Source organism: Castor canadensis, chromosome X (assembly GCF_047511655.1).
Source record: "Castor canadensis chromosome X, mCasCan1.hap1v2, whole genome shotgun sequence".
In the NCBI taxonomy this organism is placed as follows: domain Eukaryota; kingdom Metazoa; phylum Chordata; class Mammalia; order Rodentia; family Castoridae; genus Castor; species Castor canadensis.
In genome coordinates this window covers 133,846,353-133,869,478 of record NC_133405.1, presented here as the reverse complement: position 1 = coordinate 133,869,478, position 23,126 = coordinate 133,846,353, and the positions used below count along the sequence as shown (strand labels likewise).

The 23,126-nt window shown below is 39.8% G+C and overlaps 1 protein-coding gene across 4 annotated transcripts in view; it reads left to right on the top strand.

Moving 5' to 3' along the window:
* Nucleotides 1-3,260: 3,260 nt before the first annotated feature.
* Frmpd4 (FERM and PDZ domain containing 4) overlaps nt 3,261-23,126 on the top strand; it is a 763,802-nt gene continuing 743,936 nt past the window's right edge. For 2 of the 4 annotated variants that reach the window (XM_074064139.1, XM_074064149.1), the window contains exon 1: nt 3,520-3,689. In XM_074064139.1, the coding sequence (XP_073920240.1) occupies nt 3,595-3,689 (95 nt within the window). In that variant the 5' untranslated portion in view covers nt 3,520-3,594. Of the gene's footprint in view, nt 3,395-3,519; nt 3,690-23,126 lie in introns of those variants that run through there. The other 2 variants (XM_074064140.1, XM_074064144.1) reach the window with 2 other exon arrangements.

Genomic DNA, 23,126 nt, shown 5'->3' with positions numbered 1-23,126 from the left:
GAAAACTATCCTTTTGAGAGATGGAGTATGAATTCCTTCAGAACAAAAGCTGTTGTTTATGACAAGTAAAATCTCAATTAATATGTCTATATGAAAAGCCTTAACCTTTTTTCCCCTTGAATTAAAGGCAAAAACTGGTAAATATATATTTTTAAGTGAACATGTCTCTTTCATGCAATAATTTATTGAGCTATACACTATGTGCCTCATATTAAACAGTTGACATGATTTTGTTTTCTTGCCTTTGAAGATCTTACAATTTAATAGGAGAGAAAAAAATTATTTCAGTTTTTATAACGGAAAGCCTGCTATGGTTCAGTCCATTATTCCAGGTTATATCTATGAACAAAGTAGACTAAACTAGTTATCCTCATGGGACCTGCACTCTACCAGTAGTGAGCACAAGTATCTGTGCTGGAAGGCAGAGTGTGACTGGGGCTTTTACCGAGGTGCACAGGCTATCAGGAGCACTGAGGAGGACAGACATGTTCCCTTGGAGAAAGAGGCAGGTGTCCATCATAGGAGGTATTTGAGGAAGGATTTGTTTTGGTCAGGAAGAAGGAAAATTGTATTCTAGTAAGAGGGAAAAGAAAAAAAAATGTTCAGAGAAGCTCATTTCATTTCTTAAGATAATGGGCACTGAAAGTAGAAGAGCAAGAAGGCCCAGAAAAGGAGGCCGAAGAGAGAAGGCCAGGACCTTCGATATCAAACCAAGAATTAAGGGCTTTATCAGAACAACCTTAAATAATATACTCAACACCTTTCTTAGAGTGGTATAAAATTATTTTCTCAACAGTAAAAAGGTAGTCTTACTTAATTTTCTATTGGTCAGTTCAAAGAAGATAAGGGATTAGGTCCATAAGTAATTTTAAAGGCGTGCAACTAAGGTGTACCTTTAAGGTTTTTTTTTTTTAACTATATGGAACAATCCAATTTAATACAAATATTTAAATAAAAACATGAAATGAAAATGTCAAATTTTCTTTACCATTTCTTTATATAAACCTAGAATATAAGCTCTTTGAGGGTAAAGATAGGTGTCTTTTTATACCTGTTGTCATTCAGGGCACTCTGTAAGTGTAACCAGCTATGATGTAAAAGTGTGGCTGGGTTTAGTGGTACTCATCTGTAATCTCAGCACTTGGAAGGAGGCAGGAGAATTGTGAGTTCAAGGTTAGCCTGGGCTACATAGCAAGAACCTGTCTCAAAAGAAAAAACAAAAAAATAGTGCAGTAATGTTGGTAGCTTTCAACATTACTAAGAAATGAGTGTTTCCAAATTAAAAAAAAAAAAAGGAAGGAAGGAAGGAAGGTCGGTCTATAAAATACAACCAAAGAATAATTGTGGAAAGTATGTCAGAAATGACACTTAGTCTCTTGAAATTCCAGCTCTGTAGACCCAGCTCTCAAGTGGAGGGTCCCTCACACATACACCTGGGCTACTTTAGCACCGTGGGTGCTTCCCAAGCAGACAGTTTCCTCTTCCTAGACTAGTTCTCTAGAACAGGATACAGTTCAATCATCTCAGGACACTATTGTGCTATGTGAAAATCTTCTTATTCCTTTTTCTCTTTTGGTGGTACTAGAGTTTGAACTCAGGGCTTCATGCTTGCAAAGCAAGTGCTGTACCTCCTGTTCTTCCTCCTACTTATCTCAAAGAAAATGGAACTCTGCACCTCTCTTTCCTGCCCACTCACTTTCCTTTCCCATAAGCACCTCAAAGCACAAATCTCAGCCCTTCAGCGACTGACCTCCCTACATTAATCTCCAGAATAAGCAATGGAGTGCACAGAAAGTACTGACACAGTTTACCACCTAAAGAACTTGCCTATCTTTTTGATCTCCCACTCCCATGACAACTTCCTTTCCTTCATCCCCTCTTTCCCTTCCTCCAGCATGCCATTCTTAATGAGACTCCATCACCTGTAGACTTGCTGAACTGCACTTTTGCCTGTGACACTATCCACCTAATTTTCTCAGTGTTGGATTTAGAAAGACTGCTGCTAGTGTATTTAATTGAAAAGACTACCCCCCAACCTCCCAACCCCCCCACCCTCCGCTTTCTTGTAGAAATCTGATGCTCTTAAGGAAACATTCCAACTGGGGTTGGTTAAGGTTACACGACTAGGCAGGGGATTTATATCCTCATTATTTCTGCCTTGATTTGCTTTGCTGTCAAAGATCAGCTAGGAATAGTTTTCCAGAACAAACCCTTTTTGCAGTGGAATGACAGTTACCAAGGTAAAATAATGAATCTAGAACTAAGGAGAAATGAGTGTATTCCATATATGCTCTGGAAACTATGATAGTGAGAGGCTTGGCAAATGTCATTGGAAAGTTGATATCTCCTCACTTTAAATGTGTCTCCATTTTGACAAGTCTAATTATCTCTCTGAACTCAAGCATATGAGTCCTGTGTTTTACTGAAGGCCTTGATTGTTTACCTACCATCTGCCTTTGGCATGAGCCCATCTCAGATGTACCATTCCTCCTCTTTGGAACTACTGCAGTAAATGAATGGATCTCTAGAGCTGTGGTTTCAATTGGGAGTGACTCTGCTTCCTGGGGGCTATTTGACAATGTCTGGAGACATTTATAGTTGTCACAATGGAAGACATGGTACTGGCACGTGCAATGCACAGGATATCTCACCCTCCCACCCCGACACACACACAGCAAAGGAGTATCCAACCCAGAAAGTTCCTATTGCCAAGGTTGAGCGATCCTAGTCTAGTGAAAAGGGGCCATTCCACATCACCCAACAGAGTGTGCCCCAAATGTCCCCTGTCACAGAAATCTGATGCTTTCTAAATGCTTCCTGGATCAGCATTTTCCCACTGAATTTAAATTGCTGGGTAGGATCTCGCACTAAAATTGGCAACTTTCAAATAGCTTTAAGGTAGATGTGTTAAATCTCAAATTTGGATGAAGCTCAAGAAAGCTAGGGGAGTTCAACAGCACTTTGGAATTCAGGTAGGATGGGAGAAACGTGTGCAGGTGGTATCATTCCTGATCAGAGCACCAAATATCCCATAGTGGATTCTCCCATGGGGAGGAGCAAATACTCATTTTCATCAGAGGGGAATGCTGAAGCTGCAATTTGGCAGCTTCAGACCTTCAGAAGTTGCCACTTCATTCCCAGTGTTTTATCACTTTCACTTTAACTGCACAGGGTTGTTCTGTGTTAGAGGGGTAAATAGCAGAACTGTGATCAAAGCTCTCATTTCTGGACTTTTCCATTTCTGTGTTCCATGCCAACCCTGACTGCTTTTTTTCTTAAATGAGCAGCCTATGCATCTTTGCTCATGGTCAGAGAAAAAGTCTCTGTTAATAATTTACAAAAGACAGAGCTACTCCTCTTTCGTACCCTCGACTCTCTCAAAGCATGTGATTGTGTAAGTATATCTGGTTTCCGAGTAGCTGAGTGATGAAATGTGATTGGCCTCTGGGTATTGATTCCTCCTCTCCTTCCTCTCTCACTCTTCTTGATTAGCAGTTGTTTATTATGACACAATCATTTTTCTTATGAAAGAATAAAGGAGAGGATTCTTTCTTTCCATCCTCAGGAAAAGGTGGGCTGTTTTGGCTCCCTACCATGGAGGGGGACCTTGAAGGAGAAAATTGGCAGAGCTTCTCCATTCCCTGGGGCTTCGGCAAGGCAGCAGAGGATGAAGGAGAACACATTTGCCAGTAAGTAATGGTCTTTGAGCAAAAATATCAGGGGTCTTATTCCTGGTTTCTGAGAGTAGCTTATGTTTTTTATTAGGGCAACTTTATTTGGAGAAGGGTTGAAAGCAATGTTTCCAAATTCTACGAGAGTGATGCCTTTTATAGGAAGGTGATGAGGTCCTTCTGAACTTTGTTCAGGCAATTTGAGGGTTTGGAAAGAATATTGAAGTGAGGCAGGAATAGCCTGCAAAACAAAAGGACAAAACCAACACAACTTCAGCTGTTTATTTCCTTACGAATAAATGTCCAGAGGCACTTTTGGGAAAAGAGAAACTGATTTGAGCTGCTTGTTCTTATATGGGGTATAATAATAGGCTATAATTCACAGTAAACTTTTGACTGTGCTTTTTGCAAGGAAAATTGGATTGTGCGCTTTATTTTCTTTTAAAAATGGTATCTTCTCAGTGACAAATATATCTGTCAGAATGAAAAGTTTTGATTTTTAAACAAAAAGTGCTATGCTGGCTATGCAAATTGGTTTGTGTTTAATTGCTTTTTCTATGTTCAATGGTCTTGATAAATAAGTTTCTCTCCTTTGAAAACAAACACAATTTTACCAAAAGTTCAGATTATTGCTGAGTGGCTTATGGCTTTTATAAATATGTAATTTTTTTGTCTTGGGATTGTCTAACTTTCAAGTATGAGAAATTCATCAGTAGTGCACACACTTTGGAATGCTGACTGGGAAGTTTCCAGTCATTCTGCTATTTAATGTTTTCTCATTAATCACTGGCACTGGGTATTATAAGTCACTTATGAATTTGCCGAGATGATATTCTTTCAGCAGAGTCTGTGATTATGAAGTGTTTAAACATTGCAAGAAGAACATTATGTGCAGGTGTGAGTATAACGGGATGGTCACAGGCTAAGAGAAGCTCTCCAAGTTCATAAAAATCACTGCTCTTGACTTTTGCTACTCGGGACTTTGAGCCAAATATTTTTTAGCATTGCCATAATTTTCTGTGGCAATAATTACTTGGTGGTACTATTTATTTAAAGCAATATTGAGATGAGAGCAAATGAAACCTCTTTCTGCTGTGCATGTTCATTGTATGGAAAATGTGGAAATTGATGTTGTCATTGTATGTGACTACAACACATGAGTCTGACATTTTGGAACTAGCTACTGTGATCCCCAAAAGCTACTGTTGGCTTGTGACATAATTTCATTGGGTAACTTTTCTTTGTAGCATATGCATTCTCCTCCTGATTTCATACTTAAAGGGGAAAATGATTGAATATTTGGGCTATGGAAAGTGATCACTTATAGCTTGGAATACTAACTGTGCCACTTATTTTGTCCAGTCAATAACACTTAAAGAAACAGATTCAGCTACAATACTCACTGAAGCATAGTTGCTGAGTTTGGGAGAAAGTAGGTAATAAAAGAGATAAGAACTATTTGAAATCAAAATACTAAGGCCAAACCACTTAATTCCATTTTAGCACTTTGTTGACCATGGTTTTGACTCTATGCATTTAGTGAAAGACCTTGTCTCTTGTTTTATTAGAACTAGTGTTAAGTATGTCTCTAAAGACTGAAGTTCTTTGTTATCCCTGGATATGATGTGCTTAAACATTCCATAATCATTAGATGATCCAGGCTAGTATATTAGTTTTATCTTTTATATATAAAATACTATTTTATTTTTCTGAATCAACATGACATAAAAATGCCCATTATTATAACTTTAGCTCAGGCCTCCAGGAGAGGATGCTCTCAACCCCAGTACTAAGTGAATGTGGTTCAAGATTCAATAATGGGGTAATTTCCATAGAGCCACAAGTGATGCTAGTCCAATCTGCTTCATTGAGTCTCTCTTGTGCACCTGGCTTCACTGTAATGAGATCTGAAATCCTAAATCTGTCCTCCAATCAAGCAATCAGATTTCCCAGAACAAGGGTCCTTGTGCTCCTCCATCCATGTACCTTGTGGCTGATCTGAAGAAGTTATCATAAGACGAATGGGAATAAAGTGGTTTGTTTTCCAGATGTTATACAGCTATTCAAAATTAAAGCAACTTAAGTTTTTGATGTTTTGCTACTGATTAAAGAAAGAGCAGCTAGTCCCTTTGGCCCAGTAAGCCAGCTGCATGGAATGATTAGTATTATGGTATCTGGAACCAGCCTGACCTTGGTGTGCACCTTGGTGTGCACCCTGGTGTCTGCTGTAAGCTATATGACTTTGGGAAAATTTGTGAGCTTCATTAAACCTCAGGATCCACATGGGCAAAATGAGAATACCTACCTCGTGGGGTTGGAGGGACAAGTAAGTTGATCTAAGTAAGTTGGTTCCTGTTAATGTGAGTGGCTATGAGAACAGAGCCTTTCATAAGCATCCTGTTTGTAAGCCTTCAAGTTCATTTTGTTTACATGAAAGTTAAAGGTTACATTGCTGTAATGATATTCTACTAGTAAGGATGTTTCATTTAGGACTTGGGAAGAGGAGGGTAAGAAGGAGTTTAATATTTCTGTCCAGTGCAGTTTCTTCAGTGTAATTGAGAATCTACCACTGTGCAAAGTGCTGGATTACAAAGATAAAGACAACACACCACACCTACTAGAATGGCTAAAATAAAAGCTCTGGCAGTGCCAAGTGCTGATAAGGATGTGGAACAACTGGAACTCGCATACTTTGCCAGTTCAACCCACTGGCAAAATGTCACAACCACTTTGGAGATGGTTTGACAGTTTTTCACAATAGTAAACATACATTTGTCTTAAGACCCCTGTGATCTCATTCTGGATATTTAATCTAGATGAATGAAAACATAATTCCACACAAAGCCCTTTCACAAATGTTTCTAGCAACTCTATCAAAATTGCCTCAGACTGGAAACACACAAATATCCCTCAGATAAATAAGTTGTGTTAAATCCTCATGATGGAATAGTACTCAGCAATAAGAAAGAACAAAATGTTGATACATACAACAAATTGAATGATTGTCAAAGGCATTGTGTTGAGTGAAAGAGGCCAGTTTGAAAAGATTACATACTATATCCATCTGCATGGCATTCTCAATGAGACGAAACTATGGTGACAAGGTTGGGAGAGACCATGACAGCACTTTGGCTGATGGACTATTTTGTGCTCTACTTGTGGTCCTGGTTACACTCTATACATGTAATAAAGTTCACAGAGCCATACATATACCAAAATATGTCAGGTTAGTCATATGATAATTTAAAATGTGAAAATCTCGTAGGTTCAGTGAGGGACAAACACAATTATAATATAGTGGAGTGTCTGTAATGATGAAAACTTGCTTAGAGCAGAGCTACTATGCAGTGTGACATGCCAAGCTGTGTCATGAATGGGTGACAAGTGTAGCGAGATGTTACTGCACAAGGATTGTGGGGGCTAAGGACCCAAGCCAGATGCTTATGGCCACATACAGTCTTGTCCATGTATCATCGTTTTCTGATTTTTAAGATAAAAACATTTGAGAGATGTGCTGGCTTCAACGAGAGCCGTTTGAAGAGGAGCCCTTTGCCTAGTTGCCTGGGGGACCAGGAAAAGACTTCATAGCAAAGATAACTCTGCACTGGTATTGAAAAGATAGATAGTTAGGACAAGAAGAACATTTCAGCAAGCCCTTGCCTGACAGAGGCACAGAGGAGTGAAAGAGTGGGGTGTAAATTGGGGGCCCTGTGGTTTTCAAAATTACAGGAATATAACATTAGAACCAGGGCTGAAGAAGTGAGACTGTGGACAGATTTACAGATGGCTTCCTATAATAAAGGAGCACTTTGTTTTATGAAAGTGAATTTTGAGCATATTTATAGAGGCTGACGGGGAAGAGGCAGCAGAGAGGGCAATGTGGTAAAAGACAGGAGGCTGGAGGGATGATGAGATAATGGTCTTAACTGTCCAGTGCTAAAGGACTCTCTTGCAATTTGTATGGCATTAATGGAAGACTCCGCCTTCTGGAGTGGTCTTCATTCATCCATTATTTCTCATTCAAAAAAAGTCTTTATTAGCTAAGCCTCCCAACATTTGGGAGGCCAAGGCAGGAGGATCGTGAGTTCAAGGCCAGTCTGGGCTATATAGAAAGTTCAAAAACAGCCTGAGCAACATAGCAAGAACCTGCCTCAAAAAACTAAAAGAATCTTTACTGAGCACACACTGAATGCCAGATACTATTCTAGGTCCTGGGGCTCCAAAGGGGAGCAAAACAAAGGCCCAGCTCTTATGGAGCTGATATTTTGGGGGCTAAATGGGCTAAGCTTTGGAAAATTTAGAATATGAAGGGCCTCTGAGAATTCAGGTTACCATCACCTAGCAGATGGCAGCTGTGAAGAGCAGCAGTCTGTGCTGAAAATACAAATTGGAAGTCACTGGCATAAAGTTAGGGACTGGAGTCTTGCAAGCTGGGTAAATGTGCTAATGTTTTCACCACGATTTTCAGTGGTTTGCCATCAGGGCTGGTCCTTATGTGAGAGAAGAAAAGATGTATCAAGTTTATGCCATAATGTCAAGGGTGTTCATGACATTCTGGCGATAAACTCCTTAATCTTTCTAGAAGAAACTATCTTAAAAGTAACAAATTTCTCTGACATGCAGAATTCTAGGGAGGAGGTGGGAATAAATAGTAGACTTGGTCCCTGTTCTGAAATACTTAGAGTCTACAAGGAGAGACCACCTGTGTATACTTTGTGAATGTTCATTGTGCACGAGAACAGTCATAAGGAAATAAGCAGAAATTGCAGGCTTTTCAGAGAACTTAATCTTTCGGTATGTGTGCACAGGCAGAGCTTTAAAAAATCAACAAGGATACTTCTGGAAGGACTGTGATGAAGCTGATCCATAGTAGCTTGGAATAACATAGGTCAAGTTCTTGGGTTTGACTTTGAATAATGTGGGTGAGAACATGGTGATTTAAAGAGGTTATTTTAATGAAACAGTTTTGATCAGCTGTGTTGTTAGAACTATTGTTGATTGAGTACCTATTGATGCCACCATGTTGAGGTTGCCCCAAACACAGATCATTAAAATTCCAGCTGTTCCAATAACCAGGAAATTTTAAAGTGGATGTCTTTTCTTCATCTGAACATCTTATTTTCTCTGTGAAGGAGTTGGGACGAATTGAAATTCAGAAGGGATAGTAAAAGGGCAGGGTTCTGCAGCATCTGGCAGACAAACCACCCATGACAAGGAGCCCCATGCTAGCCCTTGTCCTTAGCTCATAAGGGACTTTTCATCATTCTAAGCTGAATCATTCCTCATTCTTGGTGACATTATGGACACCTTGCATGAATGGTCTACATGTCATGTTAATTAGTTTCACCTTTAAAATTACTGTGGTTCTACATGGTAAAAGCGAGAGCACACAAGGGAGGGGTGAGGATAGGTAAGACACCTAAAAATTTAGCTAGCATTTGTTGTCCTTAACGCAGAGAAACTAAAGCAGATACCTTAAAAGCAACTGAGGCCAATAGGAAAAGGGGACCAGGAGCTAGAGAAAAGGTTAGATCAAAAAGAATTAACCTAGAAGGTAACACACACGCACAGGAAATCAATGTGAGTCAATGCCCTGTATAGCTATCCTTATCTCAACCAGCAAAAACCCTTGTTCCTTCCTATTATTGCTTATACTCTCTCTACAACAAAATTAGAAATAAGGGCAAAATAGTTTCTGCTGGGTATTGAGGGGGTGGGGGAGAGAGGGAGGGGGCGGAGTGGGTGGTAAGGAAGGGGGTGGGGGCAGAGGCGAGGAAGAGGATTCCTGGCATGACTGTTGGAAGGATTAGAAGAATAGACACACAAAGTCCATAAGCATAGAGTATGGTCAGAGTCCATAACTGCAGGCTCAATACATTCCTACTTTTCTGATCCAACCCAAATCTTACCTTTTCAGAAGTATTTGTTCACTGCTGTGATCTTCCACCACTGCTCACAGTGCAAATGTGATCCAGCATCCCTTTCACTAGAGTATGGGCTCCTAGGGCCATCTTTCTCCTCTTGGTATTCCTTGCTTCTTGAGCACCAGTGGCACAATAGTTGCTGGATGCAAATCCTGGATGACAACATCTAACATGTAACTGTTCAAGACAGTCTCCAAGCAAGGCTGGAATTCATGGGTTATGGGTTCCTAGACATAGTGAATCATAAACAGAATTTTAAAGGAGGGAAGGGAAAGAGCAGGAAAGACATGAAGTTTGAAGAAGATGAGAAGGCTTGGTGAGAGGCAGCGGTCTTATGCTTAGTGCGGATTGTCAGGTCTCTTGGCTTCAAAGCTAATAGGCAATTAAAAATATTTTGGTTTTGTTAAAATAACACATAGTGTGGAAATTTTAGAAAATTCAAGTAAATAAAAAGAAGAAAATAAAAATTATCCAAATAACAACAAAAAAAAATTACTGTGGTTCTATTTGTTTATATTCTGTGAAGAATTACACTTACTTAACTAACTATTTTCACTTATTTCCTTTTCCATCTGGTAATGGAGGATGTAGACATCTCTGCTTTTTTGAAGATTTCTCCATTATACTCAGTTTCATTGCTTAGCATTACATTGACATTGGAGGGAAAGAGGAGAAGGAATGTATGTGTCTTTATTCTCAGCTTCATACTACACAGAAAATCTTCAAATAAATTCATAACAGTTCATTATTATAAAATATTCATTCACCAGCATTCATATTCTGAATTTCCTTTAAGTTGACGGTTTTTAGAGATAGTCGAGATGCCCATTGAGACTTAGTTCTAACAGACTTTAAAAGATCCAATATTATCTTTTTATTAAGAATACTGAAGTAAATAAAGTAGAAAGTGAAATCTGCATAATTGAATAGAGGTATAGAATAAAGATCAAGAATGTCTGTTGTTTGTGTGGTTTGGTTATGAGACACCAATTTCACATTTTGGTGGGGCCTTTCAGATAAGAAACGTGACTTTGAGTTGCTGAGTAATAGGCTTCCTTGCAACCAAGAGCTTGACAAAATGGCTGCATCTAAATCATGGTGTCATTCCACTTCTGGGTATATTTCCAAAAGTATTGAAAGCAAGACCTTGAGGAGGTATATGTACATCCACATTCAGAGCAGTAGCATTCATAATAGCTATAAGGTGGAAACAGCCCAAGTGTCCATCAGTGGAAGAATAGAGAAGCAAAATGTGGTATAATAATCCACCATTATCCAAGGGGAATATGTTCCAAGACACCAAGTAGACACCTGAAACCTCAGATAGTACAAAACCCTGTAGATACATATCTATGATGAAGTTTAATTTATGAATGAGGCCCAAGAGATTAACAATACTAGCTAATGACAAAATAGAATGATCATAATAATATACTATAAGAAAAGTTATTTAAAACTTAGGAATTATCCATTTAATATTTTTGTACCATGGTTGACTACAGGTAGTAGAAACTGTGAAAAGAGAGACCAGGGATAAGAGGGTCTCAAAAGATACTTGTACACACATATTCATAGCAGGTTTTGTCTCAATAACCAAAGGGTGGAAGCAACTCAAGTGTCCATCATCAGATGAATGGATAAGTATGATGATGTGGTATATGCACACAATGGAATATTATGCAGCCTAAAAAAGCAGGAAATTCTGACAATTCTACACCATGGACAAAGTTTGAAGACATCATCCTAAGTAAAATAAGCCAGTCTGCCCCTTCCAAAAAAATTACTACATAATTCCACTTTTAAATGCAGTACCTACAGTGGCTGATTTCACAGAAGCAGAAAGTAGAGTGGTGGTTGTCAGGGGCTGAAGGGAGGGGGGAATGGGGAGTCATTCAGTGGGTGTAGCATTTCAGTTTTGCAAGATGGAAGTGTTCTGGAGATTGGTTGCACACCAATGTGAATAAACTTAACAGCACTGAACTATACACTAAAAACTGACTAAGATGCCAAGCTCTGGTGGCTCATGCCTATAATCCTAGCTACTTGGGAGACTGAGATCCAGTGGATCATGGCTCAAGGCTAGTCCAGGCAATAGTTCAAGAGACCCCATCTCCAAACTTACTTGAGCAAAATGGACTGAAGGTATGGCTCAAGTGGTAGAGTACCTGCTTTGCAAGAGTGAAGCCCTGAGTTCAAACCCCAGTCCCACCAAAAAAATGGCTAAGATAATATATTTTGTTATGGATATTTTACCACAATTTAAATTTTTAATTTTTTTTTAAAAAAGGCCATTGTGCCAGCACACTCTTCTTGGGCATATAGATTACCTATAAAAATAAAACATTTTTCTAGGGCCATGCAGATCTGAGTTGTTAGTGTTGTCACATTCTTTCTCTTCCAGTGTCTCTAAGGCAGGGAGCTTCGATAATAGATTCAGTGGACCCATGAACTCCTCCACAGTTAATGCAAATTCTTACCAGTTAAGCATTTTTCTGGGGAAAGGGCCCATCATTTTCTTCAGCTCCTAAGAAGCACACAACCCCCTTTCTCTGCCCCCTCTCAGGCTTCTAAAAGCACTGCCTAATAGATTGCTTCTATTCAGTAGATCTTATTAAATTAATTGTGCATATAGACCTTATTAAATTAATTGTGCATAAAAACTATTATTTCAAAGGTTTTAACTGAATGTATACCCAAACAAAATGAAATCTTATTAAAGCTCATTAATGCTATTGATTATTCCATCCATATTTTCAGTAGTGGGATGCTTTTATGGGGAAATACTTACAAACCAAGGTGCTTCTGTGAGATGCCCAGTTTAGAGTATGCTTTAGTTCTGCAGGACTGCACACACCCCTGAGGAATCTTACTGGTTAGTTTCTGAGCTTTTCTCATGGGCAATCAAGAAGGGGTAACCAATGGCAATTGATGCTTCAAACTCCACCCATTTGTACTCCCTGTTCACTAGTTTTCCATCAGTATGCACTCCAGTTTTCTGAAGATTTTTAAGGTGAATGTTGAGAGGTTTTTTGCAGTCTCAATAAAGTGAACTTCCAGGAGAAAACTGCTGGGAAATATGTTAGAATTACAGAGAGGAAATGGGTTTAAATAAACCATTTTTTTTTCCTGGTTACAAAGCACAGACAAACTCAGTGCTTTGCAAAGCAAACAGAGTTGGCAGGAGGTCCTTCCCCAGGCAATTCAATCACACCTGAAGGATCCTGCCTTGCTCTTTCCTTTCCAGCCCACTCCTAGCTGAAGATTTTTATCCCATATTAGAGATAATTGCTGACAAGATGCAACACAAACCTCCCTGGGGACTGGAGCTAATGGATTAGAAATTCTGTGTCTTTGGTACGTTTGCCTGGGAAGACGATCCTGCATCCCAATTCAGAATTCAATTCCCCAAAGCAGGGAATATGCATATATACATCATACACACAAAGCCACCTCCTAATGATCACATCTTTTATTTTGTTGTATACCTATTTTTCTTATTCTCTTTCTCTATTTCTTATATCATTTTTGTTTTATCTGATAATTACATCTTAATACCAACCTTGCTTTCTGACTCAGGACTTTTATGTTAACTGTTCATTCACCTGGAATGTTCTATTACACCTGACCCTGCTCAAATGTCTCTGAGGGACCTCTCCTGACCCCCTTTCCTAGATATCATTCCTACTGACTGCCCTTCTCCCAAGGCAGCTATAGTTTTCTTCAGCCTACTTACAACCAACTAGCATTCTTATGTATGCCAGTTTGTTTATTGTCTGGTTTCTCCCAAGAGTATCCTTTTACTCTGATTTTAGGAGACTCTTAACTCTTTCAGTATTTGCCTTTTAACTTTATTGTTCAATAGATAAATGAAAGAATGTTTGAAAAATTTAACTACAAGAAAATGAAGAGGGGGTAGAGAGCCCTATACTTTCTTCTTACTTTTCCTACCCAAGGTTATCTTAGACAAAGCTTGCATGCATTGATTTTCATTCATTTGATGGCTTTCTTGAGTGTTATGTACCTGGGTCAATTTACTGCTGTGGAAGGGGAGTATTATACCATTACTAAGCCAGTCCTTGGTCTCTTTGCAATATGCTACTTGATTACTCTCTTTATTTATTTAATTTTGGTGGTACTAGGGTTTGAACTTAGGGCCTCATGCTTTCTAGGCAGTAGCTCTACCACTTGAGCCACTCTGCCAATCCTTTTTTTGGGTTGGGTAATTTTGAGGTAGGGACTCACTTTTTGCCCTGGCTGGCCTCGAACTGTGATCCTCCTTATCTCTGCTTCTTGCACAGCTAAGATTGCAGTTATAAGCCACTGGCACCTGGCTCAGTATGATTTTTTATTAGAACTTTCATCTAAAACTGATATTATTTTGAGGTCTCAGATTACCAATATCTCAGAATTGTGCTTTCCCCTTGGATTTTCATGGAAAAGAGGTAGCAAAATCAATGGAGGTTTGAAAAGGTGCCCAGACCTAAAAAATGCAGTTATTTATACATTATCTGGTACTGTTAAAACATGATTTGTAATTGCATAATTTCCTTACAGAAAATGCTTCTTTTTATTTTGTTTTGTTTGAGACAGTGTTGTTAATGTAGCCTAGGCTGGCCTTAAACTCTCAATCCTCCTGCCTTGGCTTCCCAAGTACTGGGATTGCAGGTATGTACCACCATGTGCTTCTAGAAAATATTACAAAAGTAAGTATAATTTTGTTTTTTCTTACATCTTATTTTTAACAACCAAATTCATTTCATTGGGATATTAATTGGGAATTGTAATTCTGAGATGCCACATTACCAATAACAACCAATAAATATATTTTCCAAATGAAACACATTATAGCTGGTATTTGGTGAGAAGGTTAAAGACAATCACACATTTATCAAATCCTTTACATTTCTTTGTTCTATTCTGTGTATACTTTTTACCTTCAAAGTCCTGTTTTCATCTATTGGCTTTAATACTATACCTTCACAATTTTTACCTGTATTACACCTCTGAGAATCTATTTCTATTTCTGTAGCATATATTCTGCAATATCCTTCTATCCTTAAAATATTAATTTGGTGACCATGTACTATAGTAAGTAATTTTAAAGGTATACTCAAGATTTTCATTCTGTACAAAGTACTGGGAGACTTTCTAGAATGTATTTTCCAATAGGTCTGTTTTTGTATAGAAAATTTGAACACTGTTACTCAACCACTGCATACTTCTTTATATCAGTCCATTTATCTAGGTTTAAGCTACCCTTCCTTTAATGAACTGTTCTCTGGTAATTCCCAAATGGCTGACTGAGCTCCTTCTAGGGGTCCATAGAATTTTATTATTGATGCTAAAATATTTTGAGTCTCACATATATGTTTAGTGCATTGTTATTAATTAATATATGCTCTCTAATTGTTTTCTTTGTACCATACTAGCATTCACAAATATAATGAAAGTTTATAAGACTTACGTCTCCATCTTTCCTTATATTCTCACTGTCCCTAAATAAATACTGATCCAATTGAATTGAATATGACAGAGAGGTCTTCATTAAGAACTCTATAGATGTAAAAAGTCAGCTTTCCACATATATTCTGCCCTCCACTTGGTAATGTTTCTTTTTTTTTTCTTTTATTATTCATATGGTAATGTTTCTTTATGAGTCTTTTAAGTGTTCGGTCATCTTTTATGTGAGTAGAACATCTTTATCAGCTATTAATTGCTCTATAGCAAGCTACCCTAAAACAATGGTAATTTATTATTCTTCATAATTCTGATTGGGCTCAGCATTGTGGTTCATCTACTGCATGAGATCTTGGCTGGTGTCCCACATGTAACTGCATAAAGCTAGGAGGTCACCTGGGACCAGAATGTTCAAAATGGCTATGTTCATGTGTCTGGCACCTTAACTGTGGGTCTCTGATATTGCTGGGTGCTGGCTGGCTGGGTCACTCTCTCTTTTCTCCTTCAACAGTTTAGCCTGAGCTTCTTTACATAGTAGCTAGTTCTCAAGAAGGCAAAACAAAAGTACCAGGATTCCTAAATCCTAGGCCTGGAAATCACATATACTTCTACCACATTCTCCTGGTCTAAACAAGTCACAGGACAATCCAGATTCAAGAGAAGGGGCTCTCCATGGGAGGTCACATTGCAGAAGGACATGCAAGTGGGGAGATTGTTGGTAGCTAGTTCTTAGAAAAAAATTGTGGTAGCATGAAAAAAATGTGAAACTATCCAGATAATGCTTCTTAGAAAACGGAAGCCTAGAGAAGTGAGTTGGCTTGCCTACTGTACCATAGCTGGTTTCCTAGACCCTCAGTACACAAAGTGCAGCCCTTAGACCAATAGTGTCAGCATTACTGGGAGGGAGCTCATTTGAAACGCAGAATCTCAGGCCCTACTCAAGATACTGAATGAGAACCTGCCTTTTTCCACCTCCCCACCCCTCACCCAGGGCTCTGAATGCACATTAAAATGTACTGGAAATGCCATTGCTGTTTTTACTTCCAAAATGGAGACAGAAGACCTACTACCTACCTAAAAAGGATGCTTTGCAGTTAGACTTTGCGTCAACATGTAAAAGGCTTTGTTTTCTTTAATGCCTGCTGTGTTTTGTAAGGCCCTGCTGTTAGCTCCTTATAAATATTATTGAATTTAATCCTCACAATAACCATGAACAGTAATGATTACAATTTCCATTTTCTAAAACAAGAAACTGATGCTCAAAGACAGGTCATTGAAGAACTTAGCCAGATCATTCACATTTTTACGTGAAGAACCAGAATTTAAACCTAGGGTTTTCTGGCTCCAAACTCTATGGTCATAATTACAGTATTGTATCCACTGGCAACTGCTGTTTGGTAGTAGTGACGAGAATCTAAATGTTTAGAAGAAGAGATTGTTAGAGGGGACCTGTAGCATGTGGCTGACTTCGTGAGCTGTCACTTCACTCTTTAATGCCTCCTACTCCCAACTTGCCTGAAGTGAAGAGACTGGCACCGGTATATGACAGATGGTGCAGCCCCACTCAGCCATATGTGCAGTGCTCCCTGTTCCTGGGTGCACAGCTGCCTGACATAGGTCTTGCCAGTTGGGCAGCTGCCTCTTGGGGTGGCTCCAAACACCCTTTGCTCAAAGAATGCAGTCTAAGGTTTTCTCTGCTTTCCCTTTTTACACAAGTCTTCCCTTTGCTTCTCAAGTCTCCCTACCAGGAGCAGAAAGCCCTATTTGGGTTGTGACAGGGAGTGAATGCCAGACCTTGAACTACTCATAACGGGTGACATGTGGACAAAGCTCCTCCAAAAATGGTGGAGCCGAGGAACAGCTCCTCCTGGATTCCCTCTTCTGGGCAAGCTCCAAGCCTGCCAGGGCTTCCTTCCAACAGCTGTGCATGGGGTGGAAAGGCAATTTCCTCTTTGCTGTTCCCTTTCCAAGATGAGAGGAAGGAATGAGGAACAAGTGCAAGGCAAGGGCACTTCTCTTTCTAGACCCAGAAGCTGTGGGAAGAGGGGGCCAAGAAACCAAGCTTGAGAATCTCTCCACATTGGAAAGAAAGAGAACAATATTTGTGTTTGTTTTGGTCCAGTCGGCATATTCTGCCACAGTAAAGACTAACGGTTGATATCTTACACTGAATGTGCAAAATTAGCCAGCTTGGATGCTGCAGTTACCCTCTCTGGATAAAAATCAATGTGTTAGCGCTTTCCTTGGGTAAGTCACTTGAGCTTGCTAAGCTCCACAGTTTGGGTTAATAATTTTATCTCCTCATAGGGATACTATGAGGAATAAACAAGATAATACATGTGTAAGAATTACATAACCTAATAACTGGCATTTAATATGTATTTGTTCAGTGCTATTTAGTAATGTTAAAACTTTTGTAAGGATAGAAACTTTATCTTGTCCACTGTTGTATCCTCAGCTCCAAAAATACTTCCTGGCACATCGTAGTATTCTGTAATTATTAGATGAATGAATGAGTGAATGAGTTCTATAATGTTTTAACAGTTGTTTTTGTCTTTGTCAGAGAACTTAGGCATGGAGAGCTGAGCAATTATGTATAAATGTGTATGTTTATATAGAAGGTGTATATATGTAGAGACAGACAGATTTTTCAGGTGTTGCTCAGTCAGAAATGATTCTGCATTTCCCCCCAAGAACACCTTTCCTTGCTTTCTTCTTTCCTTTCCTCCCTTCTTCCTTTCTTTCTTCTTTCCTTTTCTTTCTAGGTAAAAACCTAGAAAAGCCTTTGGTGTCAAAATCCTGCCTCAGAGTTTATCTAAATAAATCTCTTTCATGCTTAGAGTAGAAAAGAAGAACCTAGATTGAGGCCCAAGTTCTTTGACAAGTAAAATAGTACAACCTTTCTGCTCCAAGGATGGCCTTTCAACAAAGCACTTGCTGAGTGCTAACTATAAGTTAGGTCTGTTCTCAGTGAATTAAGTGTGGTAAGGATTTTAACTCTGATGGCTTTTGGCATGTCAACTTAGCTAGGCTCAATTACAGTCCAAACAAGGATTCTGTTCTGGAGAGTTCCTCTTGGTTAGGGGGTGCTATAAGGGATATTCCCTAAAGAGTCAGAGGAAGATAAGGAAGCAGTGACCATTTTGTAGCACATATACCTTATCCTGGTTTGTAACCAAACATTAATCTAGAGCTGCTGTGAAGAGATTTTTATAGATATGATTACGATCCATAGTCACTTGACTTTAAGTTCATCAAAAGAGCGATTATCCTGGGTGGACTTGACCAAATCATCCAGAAGGTCTTTAAAGAAAAGAAGGCTTGGGCTTTCCTGTGTAGCTGCAGCCTGCTCGTGATCTTCCCTCCCTGACTCCCTGTAGTCTGGACATTGGACTTGAGGAGCAGGCCTCAAGTTACATAAGTCGGTTCCTTATAAGAAATCCACATATGATCTGGTTCCACAGCTCTGGTTGAGTCTTGGCTGATGGAGAACCTGGTCATTTGAGATTGTTGTTCACATTTACATCTAGAGAAACTGAAGCACAGAGAGATTAAATAACTTTCCCAAGATCACAGGATCAGTAAATGAGAGGTGGAATTCAAACCCATGGAGTTTAGTCTCAAAGCTAGGTTCTTTACTACTGTGCAATACTGATTCTTGAATAAGCATTGTTATGTACAGATGGAAGAAGCCACTCTCAACCATTACAGGAATGATTAATCTAGAGTAGTGGTCCTCAGCCTGGGCTGCACATTAGAATGTCATGATGAGCTGTAGAAATCCCCATGCCCAGAATGAACCCCCAGCTCAATTACGTCAGATTTTACGAAGGTGGGATTCAGGCATTAAAGCTCTCCACAGGATTCCAAAGCCTAGCCAAATATGGAGCCGTCTATATGCATCACATAAGGGAAAGCGTTGGAGACCCAGCAAACAAGTGGAGTTACCTGCTCTGATTTGGTGGGGGGGGGGGGTAGGCTGGGTGTGGGAGCAAGGGATTCAGGGAACATTATTGGTTAAAAGGTCTTAGGACCTACTCAGAAAGACCTCAGAAATAGAAACTGAAATGACCAGAAGGATTCCTAAATGATTGTTTTGGACAAGATGTTTCTTGCTTTTCCTTCTACAACGGATCAGAGTAGAGCACAGTTTCTCAACTGTGCTGACATTTGAGGCCAGGTGATTCAGTTTGGTAGGGGTTGTCTATGCATGGTGGGTTGTTGAATAGAACCCTTAGCTTCTACCCACTGAATGCCAACACAACACCAACCAGTTGTAACAACAAAAATATCTCCAGGCACATAGCTCAGTGGCAGAGCACTTGTCTAGTGTGTGCAAGCCCTAGATTCTATCCCCAGTACCCACCCCTACACACACACACACACACACACACACACACACACACACCTGCAAACACAGCCAAATGTGCCCTGAGGGACAAAATTGCCCCCAGTTGAGAACTACTGTAATAGAGTGAAGGTTAATAGAGGGTTGTTGCACTAAGTTCCAAGATCAAGTGTCTAGAGCATTCATGAAAACTGTTAGGAAGAAAGAGTGAATGGCAGATGTAGTCACTACTCTGGAGAACAGGGAGCACTTACTTGGTCAATGGGGAGAATGAAATGAGGATAGTGGGCCTTAGGTTATCCAATGTAATAAGCATTACTTTATTAAAATCAGACCAAATTTGTCTGAACTTCAAAATGAGCTGGTTAAAGCAGACTGAAGCAGGACTGTGATGGTAACATCACAGACACGGGAGATGAAAAAACAGCCTCTAGCAATGTGCAGGTACACTTTACATTGTGTTAAGACTTGGAATGTCTTCTGCCTGTTAGTCTTCTGTTTGCTGGCTACCCAGGGCCTATATGCCTTGTTGTTCTAGAAACCTCTCAACCATGTAATAGGTAGAGTTCTACCTCACGTAGGTTGTTTTCTTCCTGCAGCTGGGTCAATGTTTATGGTTCTGACAGAGTTGTATGAGCATCCTAAGATTTTAAAAGCAGTCATTTTAAAAGTCGCCATGTATGATTGCATATGAATCCTTTTTTTGGTATTTTTTATCCCCTCTAATCATGCTACCCTTTCTGCTTTTGATGACTATATGAGAGCTCCAGGATCCTTTCCTTTAAAGGAACTGTCCTTTATTGATGTTCTTGGATGGAATTTCTCAATTTCAGGCTTCCAGCCACTGAGTTCTGTGTGATTTCCCCTGTGTAATTGTGCAGACACCTTTCTTGAGCTCTTCAGGCTATTGTAGTTTCAGGTAATCCAATTAGCTTTCCTCAATCTCAGAGGCATAGTAAAGTATTTTAAAGAAGGGAATTCAAACTCCATCACATTAGTTGCTTCCTCCTGCAGTGTTCATCCTTATCTTTAACCCCTAGTGCCAAACTGTAGTACTTATAAAGAGGCTGAGACGCTATGGTCTAAACGTTTGTGCCTCTCCATAATTTACATGTTGAAACCTAATCACCAATGGGATGGTGTTAGGAAGTGGGGCTCATTGGAAGGTGATTAGGTCATGAAGGCCAGGCCCTTGTGAATGGGATTAGTGTCCTTATAAAAGGGATCCAGAGAGCTGCCTTGCCCTACCCACCATGTGAGGACATAGCTGAAAGGCACAGTCCATGAAGCAGAAAGTGGACCTTCTCCTTGATCTTGGATTTCCCAAGACTTCAGAACTGTGAAAAATAAATTTCTGTTGTGTTTAAACCACCCAGTGTGTGCTACCTTCTTATAGCAGCCTGAATGGACTAGGACACCAAGGTGGTATTAGGGATCCTTGCTTAGTTTCTGTCAAGTGACCGACAGCTTGAAATATGCTTGGGACTGGGTCCTGACACAACAGTCAGTAGGTAGCATGTGACTTGGGCTGTGAACTATTGCCCTGAAGAGTACTTAGAGTGCTGTTTCTCAAAATAAAAGGTGCCAGCGAATCACCTGGCATCTTGTTAAACTACAGATGCTGATTCAGCAGGTCTAGCATGGGGCCTGGGATTCTGCATTTCTAGCAGTTTCCCTGGAGATACAAATGCTGCTATCCCAGGATGGACCACACTTTGAGTAGTGAGGGCTTAACATGGTCTAAATGGAGGTTTGGAAGCTGCTTAATTCAGTATCTGAATGACTCTGAGTGTAAATTACTTCCCATTGCTTTACTCTGCTTTCCTGGAAAACTTTGATAATTACTGTTCTAGTTTTCCATTGTAGAATCTGGTATGAAACATGGATGAAGTGCAAAAACATGCTGAGCAAAGGAAACCAGGCACAAAAGAGTATATATGATCTGATTCTATTTATATGAGATTCTAAGACAGGCAAAACTGAATCTAGAGTGACAGAAATCAGTGTTTGACTGGGACTCGGGTTAGTTGTGATTGTGGGGTTGTCTAATTTTTTCTTTTTGATGGTACCGGGGTTTGAATTCAGGGCCTGATGCTTGCCAGGCAGGTGCTCTACCACTGGAGCCACTCTACCAGCCCTTTTTGTGATGAGTACTTTTGAGATAGGGTCTTACAAGCTATTTGCCTTGACTAGCTTTGAATCATGATTCTCCTGATCTCTGCCTCCCAAGTAGCTAGGGTTACAGGATGAGCCACCTGTGCCTGTCATAAGGTTGTCTAACTTTGTTAGGGGTGATAATGGTCCTTATCTTTTAGCTGTAATACTGATTTATAAATAAATGATATGAATCCTAGAACCAGCTTCAAAATAATCTTCTGGGGAAAATGGGTGGGGGATACAGCTAAAACAGGAGAGACCATGTTAGTGATTGTTGAACGTGGACGTTGAGATGTGGTCCTCATTGCACTATTCTCTATTATTGTGTATATATAAATATTTCCAGGACACAAACTTTAAATAAAACAAATGGTAAATTCAGTTAAATGTTTCTTCTCCTGATAAAAAGGTTTATGATTATGAATATAGGTGATAAAATCAACAAAAACTCATTTCATTCATTTATTTAGTATACATTCATTATACACGATGGGTACACATCAAGGAATAAAGCCCACAAAGACCCCTGTAATCATGATGCTTACATTCTAGTGCAAAAGACAGGTGGTAGCTAATTAGCATAATAACTAAGTGAATACGCCGTGTAGAGCATACATTCCACATAAACACCATGGGCAAGCCAGAGCTGAGAAAGGATTGAAGTGGTAGCAGGGTGTGTAGAACAGTTGAGGCTCATGGAGTTGAATGCTGAGGGTGAGTCTTCCTGAACAGATATTTACATCAAGTCCAAAAAGAAGTGAAGGATTTAGTGTAGATAGCTGGGGACAAAGCATTCTAGGCAAAGGATGATCAGTGAGAAAGCCTTAGGCAGGAGCCATCCAAGGTACAAACAAAATAGAAGAGGTCCTTGTGACCCAGTGGTGTGCTTTTGATAGTGGGGGCAATGAGAGAGGTGGCTGGGCACAGAATGATCTACAACAATCACTTTGGATCTCTCTCTGGATGGAGGGTTTTGGGCAGTGTGGTACGACCTGGCTGCAGTATTGAAAATAGACCTCCATGTGGGTATAGAGAAAGGGAACACATGGCAAGGTTGCTGTACCCACTTCCTCTGTCCCCAATGTCATCTCTCACATGCTGCTTGTAGATCACTCCATATCCTATTGTTCACAGCCGAGAACACCCTTCTCAGATATCCGTCACTTGGAAACATACTCTAGAGCCCTGTCACTCAAGTACAATCCTGAGACCAGCAGCATCACCTGGGAGGAGCCTCTAGGCTGCTCCACCATTAATCCAGGTGAGACCATAAGAAATAATAGGTAAGGAAGGTGATGGATATGCTAAGTAGCTTGATTTAATCTTCCACATTGCATATGGGTATCAAAACATCACATTGTACTTTGTAAATGTACACACTTATGATTTGTCATTAAAAATGACAAATCAGGTGAGAAACTGGGGGAGTCAGAGCTGGTGAAGCTGTGGAGGTTGGGAAAAGAAGTCAGATCCTGGAAGTGTTTGGAAAGTGAAGCCAGCAGGATTTCTTGATTCCTTGGGTATGGGCTGTGAAAGGGACAGAGTGAAGGATGTCTCCAAGGTTTGGGA